Source organism: Enoplosus armatus, chromosome 15, assembly GCF_043641665.1.
Source record: "Enoplosus armatus isolate fEnoArm2 chromosome 15, fEnoArm2.hap1, whole genome shotgun sequence".
NCBI lineage: Eukaryota > Metazoa > Chordata > Actinopteri > Centrarchiformes > Enoplosidae > Enoplosus > Enoplosus armatus.
In genome coordinates, this window is record NC_092194.1 from 18,122,410 (window position 1) to 18,137,143 (window position 14,734).

General features: G+C 41.0%; 3 protein-coding genes across 3 annotated transcripts in view; all 3 read left to right on the top strand.

Moving 5' to 3' along the window:
• Positions 1-14,734, top strand: part of LOC139297253 (synaptojanin-2-binding protein-like) — a 161,387-nt gene that overhangs the window by 15,045 nt on the left and 131,608 nt on the right. The window lies entirely within an intron of this gene.
• srsf5a (serine and arginine rich splicing factor 5a) lies at positions 1,750-8,350 on the top strand. Its single transcript, XM_070919840.1, has 8 exons — positions 1,750-1,854; positions 3,134-3,269; positions 3,364-3,434; positions 4,113-4,247; positions 5,028-5,097; positions 6,570-6,643; positions 6,730-6,834; positions 7,073-8,350. The coding sequence occupies exons 2-8, from the start codon at positions 3,144-3,146 to the stop codon at positions 7,383-7,385; spliced, it is 894 nt and encodes a 297-aa protein (XP_070775941.1). The 5' UTR covers positions 1,750-1,854; positions 3,134-3,143; the 3' UTR covers positions 7,386-8,350.
• The window catches only part of pacs2 (phosphofurin acidic cluster sorting protein 2), a 50,796-nt gene continuing 46,793 nt past the window's right edge, over positions 10,732-14,734 (top strand). The window contains exon 1 of the mRNA XM_070919836.1: positions 10,732-10,850. Coding sequence (XP_070775937.1) covers positions 10,732-10,850 — 119 coding nt within the window. The remainder of the gene's footprint in view (positions 10,851-14,734) is intronic.

Genomic DNA, 14,734 nt, shown 5'->3' on the forward strand with positions numbered 1-14,734 from the left:
TTATTTGTAATCATTGTGTTTTTAGCATACATGCAGATAAACAAGCCCGTTAAATGACTATTACCCCCTCTGATAATGATGATGGCGGCAATTATAAAGATGATAATGATGATGACAAACATCGGCTCCTTGTAGTTTTACTCATTTTTATTCATGTCGCTTGCTTTTTTTTAAATGCTAAAGCTCAGTGAACCAGGCCACGTGATTTTAATCTTCTCCCATCCCTCCTGCTGTAGTGTGTTCATGGACAGCTACCCTTTCTCAGGAAGGAAATCACATGACTTGTAAAAGTGATAGTCATCTCATTCCTGCTGAACAGCTTGATAAGTGGGGTTGAAAGTGCAAATTCATCATTTGACTTCTTCTTCAAGTTCTTAAATAAGCTATATTCTTATTTATTTTTGATGTAGTTTTACATTTCACCAAGTGTATTGTGTTCAGATTCTTGGCATATTTTGAGTTGACAGGAGCTGTACAGTGATCAGTATTCCATGCTCAAAAGTCTTTGGCACTTTCTACAGAGCAGACCAGGTATTTTTTTTCATACTGTGTCAACCTTAACCTTGTATTTCCTTTTCCTAACCCAAGACAATTTCAAGAATGATGATATAGTACTAGAATAAAGAGACAGAATAACAAAGAAATGTTTTGCCTCTTCTGTTGTAGCCTGTGGTTAGGGGTGGGCAATTTGACAACATGTTCTGTGAGACAACATAAATTTGATTTGGTTTGGTTTTATACCATGGTTAACATCTCTGGGCATATTAGGCTGTGGCAATTTTGACTTTATATATATGTTAGTACTTTAGTAGTAAATACTTTCATTTGTCACGTATTTAACTTTACTTTCACGGAATAAAAATAGAACTACACAAATATATCGGCCATTATGTTGGCCAATAACTAACAAGAAATTGTAGTAGAGAAATGCAATAACAAGTTTATTTTTCAATTGCAAAATGTTGTGCTTCATCTTGCTTCGTCTTTAAAAAACTAATTTATTGGAACCATTAAGATGTTTGTTTATGTTATTTATTTATGTATCATCTGAATTCTTTTTAAAACTCAAATATCTATTTTGGTCTTAGTATATGCCTAAATATAGAGGAGACGATGACAACAGTAATTTAGTAAAAATATGCTGGGTTGACAAAGCAGACAGTATCACTATGACTGCATATTAGCATAACAGCAAAATATCTATATTAATATAAATATAGTCAAGTCATTTTTATTTGTATAGCCCAATATCACAAATCACAATTTGCCCCAGAGGGCTCCACAATATGTACAGCACACAACACCCTCTGTCCTTAAGGCACTGAGGGTATAATATAAAATATAACATACTAGTAAAAGAAAAATAATTATATGAAACTGTGAGCAGTTAATTATGAAATACTTAATGCAGAACGCTGGATTTCTAGCGTTATTTTAGTTAGTGTTGGTGTATATACAGCCTGCTTGCTTGTAATGTAAACTATGAACTGGGTTGCCAAATCCGGGATATATCCCCCTTTGAGGAGTCGAAGTTGCTTCGCTTTGTTTTTATAATTAAACATATTCTAGTGAGAAGCTGGTGTTTATTTCACTATGATAAGTTAATACAACAGGCACAATACGTGTTTGAACGACAAAGGGGAAAAGTCGTCAACTTAAACCAAGTGAGGTATTAACTGTGGCGGTTAATGACTAACCCCAACCTGGCAACGTAAAGGCAGCAGCATTTCCTGTTCCCCGCTCTTTAGACTCACTCGCCATTTTGATATAGTCGGGTAGGGCTGAGACGATCCAGTTAAAGTTGCAGCTAACCAGCGACGTAAACAACTAAACCGGAGACCCTCTCAGGACTTGGTGAGAATCCGATTGAATTACCTTTGAGTATTTGTAATAACTTTACGGTTTTTAAAATGGGGTTCGTATGTTCGCAACATTGCATTTTGTCTTTGTAGCTAACGGTAGATAGCTAGCTCGCCTTAGCTAACTGAAGTCGACCTCGAGGCGTGCTATAACCGTGATGGACGCACCAAGCTAGAAACTCAATTGTTTTTAAGCTTGGTAAGCATACTCGAGCTCGTACTATACGGCTACATTGGGATGGTATTTGGCAGATGTTCAGTTTTCACCGCTTACATTTCTTCTTTTCAACGACGCATGAATTTCGGGTGTAACGTTAATCGAGAAATGTAATCATGAACCTAGCAACGTTGCCACAGCGTGTCCTCATAGTAAAGGGCTAACGTTAGCAAGCTAAAGTTGGGCCCAAGTGCTTTACTGCGATGATTTCAACCGAGATAACTGTACTCAGTTCGTACAGATTGTAAATTCAAAATACGACTGCACTATTATAACTATTCGATATAGTTTTAGAGAGAAGTAGAATTAACTGAGGCTGTAGTTTGCGGTGCTGCAGAATTGTATATATTTAAACTGCGATGTACTTGGGTGTTGTCCACCATGTTTATATTACTTATAAAAGACAAAATATTAGCAACACCTCTTAGTTGAATTAATACCGTTCTTAAATTAAAATTCAGTTTATAACCTTGCAGGTAGGAATCATTGCAGGGCTTTTTTTTTTATTACATTGCGTTAAGTTTAGTTAAGAAGAAGTTGGGGAATGGGCGTATGTGAATGTTGTGGATAATTAGTTTTCTTTGTGTGATAATGGGGCTTTGAAAATAAAGGACTATACTGAAACAGGCTCGACCAGATCTGGATTGTCACGGCTTTGATCCTGCTCGGTTTCGCTTGAATCGGTTTCAGTCTAGTCCTGGCTTGAGGTCAGACGATTTCGACCCTTTTCACGAACGTATAACGAGTGTTAACGAATAGATTCTTCCAGACGCCAAAATTATATTTTTGATTCTTAGCTATGTTAAGAGGTGATGCCGCAGGACTTAAAGTGATGAACACAGCATCTGCCACCCCGACTGTATTTCTCAAAAGTAATGGACCTGTTACTAATTAAGCTTGGAATATGACTGCACATGTGAAATGTCTAAAATTAAACAGTGGCTAAGCCAAGCCAACGTACTGACCTTCACATATCAAATATTAAACTCTCTTTACTTAACTTTTTGTCCCAATCTGGTTTAACGTTTAACAAGATTTTTTTGTTTTCCCATTTCAGAAAGATAACAATGAGTGGTTGTCGTGTCTTCATTGGCCGCTTGAGCCCGCACGCCAGAGAGCGAGATGTGGAGAAGTTTTTCAAGGGATATGGGCGGATTCGGGAAATCAACTTGAAGAATGGATTTGGCTTTGTGGTGAGTGTTGCTGACCACTTGTGTGAATTATAAGTTCTGGTCCTGTCCTGTTTTTCGTCTTTAGAAAATAATCTTTTGTTTCCTCTCTTCACAGGAATTTGATGACCACAGAGATGCAGATGATGCCGTGTATGAGCTGAATGGCAAAGAATTGTGCAGTGAAAGGTAATAATCCAATCTTGGATAGTTTCATTGTTCTGAGCCCCTCACTGGTGTTTTCACACAGACTTAATTGCAGGCCTGAAATCAGAAAGAAGTGCAACACAGCTTTGGTGTTTTGGTCCTTTAGCTACTTCTTTGGAGGATCTTGCAGGCCATGTCTACTCCCACCAAGTGACAAGTGTCTTCACTTTGTCACAATGAGAATATACATTACAAGTATATTAAGACTAATTTCTTGATATACGATATTCTTTAGCAGTGAACTAACTGGCAGTATGTTCCAAACAAAATTGATTTTGGAGTGTTCTCAAACTGTTGCTACAGTGCTGCAGACAAATACCAGTAGTCACTGAGACTTCAGCTCTGCCCAATGTGCTCATGATTCACAGTGGCGGATATGACTCAGAAGTCCCTTAAAACAAGAAGTAAACATTCATACAAGTATAACTTGAAGTAAAGTGGAAAAATTGTGATCTAAAACCAGTCATGATGTTGTTTTTTTGCTACAAACCTTCCATTATGTTTGAGTTTTGAATCAGTGGGTCTGTTGACCATTTGTTTGGGATATTTTATCCAGTATATCTATCATGGACTTACAACCTACATTTCCTCCTTCTCAGACATATTTGTAACGTTTAATTTGTTATTCATTTATATTATTCTTCAAATTTCTCTTTTCAGGGTCACTATTGAGCACGCTCGCTCCAGGAGAGGAAGGGGTGGTGGCCCTGGAATGGGCCGTTTCGGCGGTGGTGGAGGTGGAGGTGGTGGTGGCGGCGGCGGCGGATATCGCCAATCTCGCAGCAGTGGATCCAGGTAAATTTGCCAAGAGGTTTTGTCGAATTTCCAGTACAATGAAACCAGTATTGCAGGTTTCTTACCTCATCATTGTTCCCCCTTGTGTCTGATTTGTAGAACTGTAGTGAGAAAACATTGTTTAATTTTTTATTTATCATATGTCAGCATGGATAAAGATAATAACCAGTAAATTATGACGAAAGTGCAAAGAGACCAAATAAAGTAACAGGCTTGCATTTGCCAAAATATATTTCTGTGAGTAAACTAAATGATTAAATAGCTAATCTTATAAAAATGATTAACTCTACATTTCACCTCATTGTAAAGTGAGGGCATATATCTTCTTTCATTTTATCTGGTTGTGCCAAAGTCAAATAAAGGGTAGTGAACTATGACAGCTGGGCCAGTGTTTATCCAAGTACACAAATTGATGAGTAAAAAAGTAAGAAGGACATATGCTTATTTAACAAAAACATAATAGCATTCATGTGGCAGAAAACACAAAAAGATGTTTGGCTTTACTCTTTTTAGTAACATACGTCTTTAATGTGAACCTGTTGTTCCTGAATCAAATTCAAATATTGAGACAACTCTTAGGCTGACAAAGAGTAGATAAAACTGCAGTGAACATGAAGCTGTGCTGTGAGAATTAATTCAGATATACAGCCAGTCTTAAATACAGACTGAGGGCTTTCCAGTTTGATTTGGATACGTCTGCAGCCTCCATAGTGAAACATTTGTTCTCGAACAATGTCTTATTAAAGGATCTTTCTTCTTTTTTATTTGTTGACCGGACAGGTATGGCCCTCCTGTGCGGACTGACCATAGGCTCATTGTAGAGAACCTCTCTTCACGGATCAGCTGGCAGGTAAGATATTACTCAACTTTCTTGTGTATCTTACAACACAGGCTTTAAAAAGAAAAAAAAGTGTATACATCACCCTGTAATGACATGTTTTGTTTTTTTAAATAAAGCAGCATTCATTTGATCGGGCCGGGTCAATTTGTCTCTAGTCAGATTACATTGAAAACAATAATTGACCAATTACAATAGAAAGCCCCTAGTGTGTTTCTTTTTTTACTTAACCTCCATCTACATTTTTTCCCAGACAAAAGCACATTACTGCTGCTGATAGGCATTCTAACCAAAAACATTTAACTGTTTTTTTAACAGCTGCTCTGATATGGTTTCCTTTTATATCAGAGGTGATTGCACATCCTCCACGGAGGTGTCAGAAGTGTGTAGCGCCCTCTCCTGGTTGTTTTTCTGAATAGTGTCCATTTGGTACCTCTCCTTACACGCAGTTGCCGCCGGTCTAAAGTCTTGGCTGGGCCCCGTAGCGGGTGAAAGTGGTCTAGCGCAGGATACGGTAGCCTTAGGAGGTCCGTAGCCACAGTCTGGAGGTTCTGTGGGCTGGCATCCCCGACTGCTGTAACCCCCCTCAAATCCACGGTCCCTACACTCTCCCGTTTGGGTCTTTTTCTGTTGCTGATGGAGCTGGGGGGGGTGTTGAGTCGGGCGCACACCCCTCCCCCTACTTGCTCTCTGGTGGTTCCTTACTTGTGGAGGCCGGATGCTGAGTCAAGGCCGAGGTCGTTTCTCAAGGGCTTAACACTGCATTGGTTCCCATTTGCTATTTGGACAAGTGGCTCTATGCTAATATCTTCCTGGGTATGGAGCGGTAAGTAGCATAAAACTCATGTGATTGGGTTTGTTTAGGGTCGGGTGGTAAAGGGGTGTAGAGTTACAGTGTCAAATGGGAAGGGGGCAGTTTTACTATGTAAACACTTTACGACTTTTGAGCCAAATACTAGTTCTTATAGGTCATTTGAACATTTGAAATGATCAGATTTTTGTCCACTTACCCATAGTACTATTGTCATCCAACCACCAGATAAACACACAGGTTCATCTCACATGCTCAGACACAAAATCCAATATGAACTTGCATTAAGTTTTAACCTTAAATACATTAAAACCCTAACTGCTGTGTTACCTGTCAGGCGTCTCACTATGGAGCTGAATTAGTTTTTTGCTGATGTGCTAAAAAAAAAAAAAAAAAACTAAAAGAAAATTCATGGAGCCAATGAATGGGACTTAAAAGCAGTTTGAGGAAAGGCAACACTTGTCCACACAAAGCATTTTCAGTGGCTCTTTTGTTTACATGCCCTCCACTGAAATGGGAGCTTATCACAGAGTCAGCATTAGATAACCCAAGTTTCAGTGTGTGCTGGTGTCTTGCTGCCTGCTCACCTCTCTCCCTCCAGGTCTGAAAAGGCTCTCACTGGCACTTTGAGTTTTTTTCTTTGTCACTGATCCTATATTATGCTTTGAAACAGGACCTGAAAGACCTGATGAGAAAAGCAGGTGAAGTTACCTTTGTGGACGCCCACAGACGCAACAAAAATGAAGGGTGAGTTGCTCTCCTGTTAGTGGAACTTCTCAAATTGTCTTCGTCTTCAGAGTTTGGTCCTAATTAATGTTTCTGCTTCAATGCAGTGTGGTTGAGTTTGCATCCCGCAGTGACATGAAGAACGCCATCTCCAAGCTCGATGGGACAGAACTGAATGGGCGCAAGCTGAAGATCTTTGAGGACAGCAGAAGGTCAGTTGTTTTTACGGTTTTTCTCTGCACTACATACAGTAATTTTGGTAAATATTGGTAAATAATAGTAGCAGGCGAAACATATTCTAATGATAAAACGTAGACAGAGCCAGGCGAGCAGTTTCCCCCGCAATTAGAAGATCGTCATGTTATATTTTTAGTATTGTTTTTCCATACGTAATCAAACTGCATAATTCTACAGGATGAATCTTGAAAATGACCTCTTGTCTTCCAACAGTCACAGCAAGAGCCGCTCCCGTTCCCGCAGCTACTCCCGCTCAAAGAGTCGCTCTAGGAGCCGCAACCGTTCCAGGAGCCGCTCCAGGTCTGCCAGTCGCACCCCAGAGAGGAGGACGTCAGGAGGGGGCAAGGCCACAGGCAGGTCCCCCTCCAGGTCAAAGTCTCGCTCCAAGTCCCGCTCCAGGTCTCGCTCACGCTCACCTGTTCTCACCCAGAACAAACAGTCTCGCTCTCGCTCCCGTTCTCGTTCCCGCTCTCGCTCCCGTTCACGCTCACGTTCCCGCTCCGCCTCAGCAGAAAGCAAACCCTGAGATCGGTTCACCTGTAGGCAGTAAAATAGACTGATAGTTGCTCACCATAGGCCTGAATGGTGGCATGTGATTTTTTTTTTAATGAAGGGGAGGAATGGCTTCTTTTGAAATAAGATCTTCAGTCATTAATGTGCCCGCATTGGCTTAGATTTCTTTTTGTTTTGTTGTTTTTGTTAGTTTGGATGTGCTTTCACAGGACAAATTTTTTTTGTTTTGTTTTGCTGTTACTTCATGATTGATGCCCTCTTTTAACCCCCCCCTTCATATTTTGATGAAATACCGAGCGACAGAAAACATTTTGATCAGTGATGACGGCTGTCACAGTCCTGTAGCCATGTTATGATTCCATCCACTCCTGTGCTTTGCCTGAGTGTTCAGAGCAGTTCAAAGGAATGGTGTTCATTCTCCAAACTGTTGATGAGTATGTTTTTGTTTGTAATGCGAGCTCCTGGCATTGCCGTGAAACTGTGATTCTGCTTCTGACGAGGCGCCGTAACGGGTGCCTCTACACGCGTTGCATTCACTGCCCTGATATGTGAACATAGAAATGCAAACATGTCAGTTGGTGGTTTATTTCAGCTTTCTTGTGTAATGGTGTTGGAATTGGCATTCGTTTTGACTGGCTTTTTTTTTTTTTTTTTTTTGTTTAACACTGCTGACCTTGTCTCGTGTTGGTGATTCATCTTTTTTGCTTTTATTTACTTTATCTCCAGCCTCGGCTTGTGGGGTGTTGTGGGTCTGAACACAAGTGTCTGTTTCAGCAGGAAGAAATGTTTCTAAATAGGTTTATTAATTTGATACTAATAAAACACTCACTGCATATTGTCATTTAATTTTTTTAGTAATGTCCAGAAAGAAAGGTGACTTTTTTTTTTTTAATACTTTGTGAATGTGGGTCGAGAGACTCATACATATTGAATAAGGTCTCTGCAGTTTAACCGAATAAAGCTTTCACAAACTGTTAACTCTGTCGTCTTAAATTGATTCTGTCCTGCAATACTTAACAGCACAAATGTTAAAACTATATCTGCTCGAATAATGCAGATCAAAGGCTGAGAAAATAATGTTAGGTATCATGTAACAGGATTGTATCTAGCTGACTGTAGATCAAAACTGAACTACACTCACTGGATAGAAAATAAAATATGGCAAGGCAGGATATGAAGAAAAAAAACCCTGAATTATTGTACTGTGATGTGCTCAGATGATATACCTTTTAATATCCTGTGCTGGTGGATGATAGCCATCTTACCTGGAGGAGCCCTTAGATATGATTTATATCTTTGCCCACAGTGGGATATAAATCAGTAACTAATTGGACTGAACGGATCCAATTGAATAAGATATCTTACAATATTTTTTAAAAACGTGACTTAAAGAAACACACTTGAAAGGACACGACTACAAATAGTTTAAGAGAGGCGTGGCCATTGATAAAACAATACTTACAGATAAACTATGCATGGATTAATATGATAACCGCTCATCCACTGGCTGATATTAATCCTTAAAGTGACCCAAGTCCACGCCACAGTCAGTCCCTGAAAACCTCCACACTGAATGGTTCCTCTTCCCAGAAGCAGGAGTTTAAACATGTTTTGTTTGCAAGCTTGTTGAAAAGCGTGCAAAGTACAGGATATGTATGTTGTATACAGTTCTGTACTAGAGAACAAAGGGTCACTCAGTACTTCCAGCATGCTCAGCTTCAACCACATGGTGGCAGCACCTGCTTGTAGTAAGATGTCTCTGAACTACTGTCGACGGATATTAGGGAGAATACATGACTTGTGCATAATGAATATGGTGTTCAGTATCCATATTTATAAATATTTATCTTGGTGACTCAGAAGGACATCAGCAGGGCAGGTGTGAAAATATGTGGAATTAATTACAGTATAAATAAATAAAAACATCGAGTCAAAGTGTGTTTCATAATAAGGGGAGGAAATGAAACTCCTGCACTTCTTTATCCCAGGATTTTTACCTTTTACAAGCAGCACTGTGTCACATGTTGCGGTGGTGTAGTGGGCAGCGGCGCTCATGTGTTTCTATGCAGCAACACTTTTGGGAATCGACCCGGCGACACGGCTTGTGTCCACGGATCCGCCCAGACCTGCACCGGCCGCACCTGCCAACAAAATCGGCAAAACGCAGCGCGGAGAGACCTTCAATGACGTTGTTGCTGGGAGAATATATGAGAGGTGGTTAATGCCAGAGACAAGCCAGCTGAAGACGTGTCACTGATATCAACCTCGGGTATGACAGACCATTAGTGCCACCATGAAACCCAAAACACTGGCACATTTGCACCAGTGTTGCCTTGTTTTCCGCCCCGTTTTTATTTAGTTGATTGAGTACAAATGGTTTTACTCTGTAATAGTTTTTCAGACCGTTCTGGGCAGTTTCCTCTGATGAAAAGTTCGGCTATATTCCAATAAGTCGGCCCCTCCTCTTTTCCAGGTCGTAACATTGAGATGGACAGGGTTCAATACGCTCAACATGCCTTGAAACTATTGTTCTTTTCCAAATTATTATCACATGGTCAACTATGTGATGAAAGCTTACATCTGTTCATGTCGGTGAAGACGTTTTACATTGAATGTAACGTTAACTAAAATACTGGGGTTCCCGGGTACGCCTAATTATACCCATAAAACAGAAGACCAGGGGCATGTCTTGGGACAAAGTAATTATGACCACCAATAAACTCTTATTTTGAAAAGCTGAGTTTTAAAAATGTATTGGTTTATTTCACTATTTAATTTTGTCTGTATTTCTTATTAATATGATAATTCTTTAATATTGAACACATTCAGTTTGTTCCTGTGCATATGTCTAAAAGTAGCAAAAAACGAATAATAATAATACATCTTAAATGAATAATAATACTAACGGATTAAATGATCAGATTGTCACATGAGGATTGGAAACTGCTGAAACAAAGCTATTTCTTTTTTAAACCCCTGTGTGAATTGCGTGATGCTGTCTTTTCCTGCCTGTCCTCCCTCTCTCGCCTGTGTGTGGCACTAATCACCCCTCATACCCTCGGAGCAGCGTGGTAGGCACAACAAGCTCAGCGGTCGGTCCGTTCACTCCTGCGCGGCTCCCACTGCAGTTCCTCCGCGGCACAGAGGACCACACCGACCTGCCTGGCTCAACAAGGACGGAGAAATGAGCTCGTCCTCCGCCGTTCACATCGCACTAACGTGAGCGTGTCACGGCTCTACTATCACGGACACACACACACACACACACACACACACTCACGCACACAGAAGACCCGCACCGGTCTGCTGTTTACAGATCCCCAGCTCGGTGTCGGACGGTCCCACCCGCAGCCCCGACCATGGCGGAGAGAAGTGGCCGGCTGAGTTTCCCCGGGAGCGGGGCTCTCAACAGACCGGTGCCCATGAACCTGTTTGCAACATGGGAGATAGATGGATCCTCCCCGAACTGCATCCCGAGGTAAGACTGCACGCATGGCACCGCACCGTCCTTTTAAACTTTAAAGCCAGCGTTTCCAATGCGCCAGACGTGCAGGCTGTCATTTGTCAGATTGCTAACGTTACAGCTGCAGAGCGGCTTTACCACCAGCTAGCTCTATCATTATGCCAAGCGGATGCCCAAGCAGGACAGGCCCTGCAGCGGGACGATGCCCGCTCTGCCATCTGCATTGTTTTGATGTAGTGGTAAACAAAAAGGAGGGTGAATTTACTGTATGGCTTCAGGTTGGTGAGCCACCGACACAAACAAAACTCATAAACAAATCCTCCAGCCTCCATGCAGTGTTGAGTCAGACTATGAAGGTGTTCGTCCTGCAGATGAATATGTTGCGTTCAAAGCCCTGAATTCTCATAATCACCCACTCAGATAACCAGCTTTATGCCGGATCATTGTGCCCGGCTGCACCATGGAGACCATTTGGCTCCTGTGACCCCCAGAGACCCAGAGGCTCACACTGAAAGCCCCCCGAGAAGCAGAAGTCATTACCAATTAATCTATTGATTGCTTTAATCTTTAAAATGCCAAATGTAAACTGGCCATCATGGTTTCCCAGAGCTCAAGGTGAAGCCTTCAGATTGCTTGTTTTTATCAGATCAACTCTCCAAAATCCAAAGATTTTCATTTCACGGAGAAAAGCAACAAATTGAGAAGTTCTTATTAAAAGTTTGGAATATTTGCCTAATAAACGTCTTAAACGATTGATTGATTATCAAAATAGTTGCAGATTAACTTTCAGTCTGAGTTTTTGTTTGTGTTGTTGTGGTTAGTTAAACATGGAAGTTCATTCTTTACCTTGTAAATAGTAGTTTGGCTCGTGGTCCTCTTACTGTCTTTTTCTTCGTCAGCACTTGTTTGTCAATGTGGTCCGTTACAGATACTCGTCTCAATACAATCAGAAATTGGAGCTGAAACTTAAAATGAATGGAGTTATCAATTGACAGAAAATTAATCAGCAACTATTTTGATAAGTGATGAATCGTTTTTAAGCAAATATGTCGATTATTTTCTGGTTGCAGCTTCTCAAATGTGAAGATTTGCTTGTTTTCTTAAGATTAGTTGTAGCCACGTTGTCCTGTCACCTTGTTGTTTTCACACACATCGTGATTGTGTCATTTAAAAGTTTGCCTTAACTGAAGCAACAGTATAAATGAATGAGGATATAACCTCACTGAGTCGTGACAAAGAGTGGCACTTTTGATATGAGACACTGGTTACATGTTTGTTTTAAAACATGGGATTTAATTTAGTTTTGATTGGTCGTTAAAGATCTGATCTGGGACTCTTTTGGGAGCAGTAAAAACACAACTGTTTGTGGTATCCACGTTTAAACATTACGACTTGGATCGAAACATTGTCCATTTGAATTCATTTGTGGTTTGGAGGCAATGCGCGGGGGCGCTACTCTTTGTATTGATGCTGATTTCCAACAACCTTGCAGCTACATGCGATCTTCTTCTTCTTCTTCTTCTTCTTCTTCTTCAGCTGAATAAATGTAGCTAAAACCTCACAGGAAGATCTGATAAGTATTCAGGCCTGGATCTCATTTTATTTTCAGGACAAAGTAAATGCACTTTTCTACTGTGATGTAATGACAGAAATACATTTTCAGGAGTTTGTGGTTTAAACTCCGCTTGACTAATACCTGCTGTCGGCCTGCGGAGAAGCTGTAATTAATATGGGGGGAGTATATGTGTGTTTTTTTACCCTGATGACTGTCTCTCCTTTGCCTCTCTCTATCCTCTTAAGTTAATACCTTCAGTGAATATTCCACTGCAGGGCTTTTAGCTGAAATAAGACTAATTCATTTCCAGGGATAGCATAGCTGTGATGTTATCCAGCAGAGTGGACAGGTAGATAAAACAGTCGCAGGTTCAATCCCCCGTGACCCTGCGTGTCTGTCGGCAGCATGAACAGCGTAGGTCGTCCCATGAAGCTGCTTGACTGGAAAGATCTGCTTTATTTAATGTGTTATTTTTCGTGCACAGTGAGTTGGAGTGAGTGGAGGCTCAGCAGAGTCACCTCACTTCCTCTTGTGTGAAGCAAACTGCCAATCAGGATCACCGCAGCTCTCTATTGACCGCTGTTTGTCAGAGTTTAGACGAGAGGAAGTCCGCTCGTTAACCCAGATGTCAAATCAACTGCCTCGCTCAGTGATATCAGCCTCTCGAGGTGGCTAAACAAACTGAGTGCTGTCGATCTTCAGAGGTCAATTTCTTCCTTTTTTAAATGTAGAAGTTCTGCTCGCTTCCCTTAAAGGTTTTTGGTCCCCGTTTTGTTTATCTTGCAATACAGATTCCTGCCAATGGCTTCACACTATTCCACTGATCTGCAGGTGGAGGTAATGCGCCAAGAAATGCAGGAGTGCGCCAAACAAAGGCAGAGGAGAAGAAGATGAACTCGTAAACATGGACGTCAACAATGCAACAAATGCATTCACCGTGTTTGTTAGCCCTCAAGGATGCACACAACTCGTTTTGTTGAGTAACACCGAATGTAAACTTAACGTTTGTTTGTTTACAAGGAAACTCCACAGGGCAATTTTTAATATTTATTTTTTCTCAAGTAAAACCTTGGAGAGGGGCTCGGAGTAGACGGGACACATGGGAGAATCTTTTTGCAGATTTCAGCAAAACCCTGTGCAGAAATTGTGCACAATCAGTGTTTTCACACATTTAATTTACTCTAAAACGTGCTTTAGGTTTATGAGTCACACAGTGCCGGATACTCATCAGAAGCACATCATCCTCGACATGCTGATTCCCTAGTTTGTAATGAGGCAACAAAAAAACTGTAAAAATGTAGCTTGCCTCGTATTTAATTATGTCAGAGTGTACTTCATGTCAGCAGCAGCAGCGTTGATAAGTGCTCTGCGGCTGTTTTAAACAGAATAGTTCAACATTTTACAAGATATGCTTATTTGTGTTCTTACCACGACTTGAATGAGAAAATCCATACCACTCCTCTTTAACTGTTCGTTAAACATGAAGGTTCAGTTCAGACGGTAGGTTAGCTCTGGATAGTTGCTGCTCCAGGTCAAGACGTAGTCCGGCACATGACCCCTCGCAACACTGCAGCTTGACGTTTTTACACTTACACGGATTAAACAAACGAAATTTCTGAGCTTCAGAGTTGCTGGTAGGTAGCTTTTTACCTGCAGACAGAGCCAAGCTAGCGGTTTCCCCCCTGCTTCCAGTCTTTATGCTAAGCTAAGCTAACCATCTCAGTGTCAAAGTGTTCCTTTAAGTGTGTAAGTGCGAGTTGTCAGGTCGTGGATAAATGAAGATGAGTTGAAGAGACAAGAGTTGGGTGTTTTGTAGGTAGATGGGTTTTTTTTGTTTGTTTGTTATTTAGTTTAGGGTTACGACTGAGTTTTAAGGCTGCATTCAAAGGCAAGCAAGACTCAAGTAGCTGGATAGTGGAGTAACTAATGTGGCTGATATGATTAAAAAGAGTTAGATATGAGATAATATATTCCAGGATGAAAGTGTTCAGGGCTAGTCTCCATCCTTGTGGCGATCCAGGTTCAGACCTGAACGTGGACTCGCTCTGAGTCTAACAGTACATACTGTAATGAGAGTTTAGATGTGATCCATGCTGTATACAGGATAAAGGCTGTGTGTCTTAATCCGTTCCTGGTATCTATTGACCTCCTTGGGTTCATCACTGTTGTAACATTCAGGCAAACTACTGTACGTCTTAAGGGACCAAGTTACATTTTTAATTAGAACCCGTACTCTGTGTTCTTCCCCTGATTTTTATCAATTTATCCTGTAATTTCTTCATGCCTCCATAAACCCCTGCTCGCTTTGACTCGGAGGTCTCTGAAGCCCAAGGCTATTAGGCTG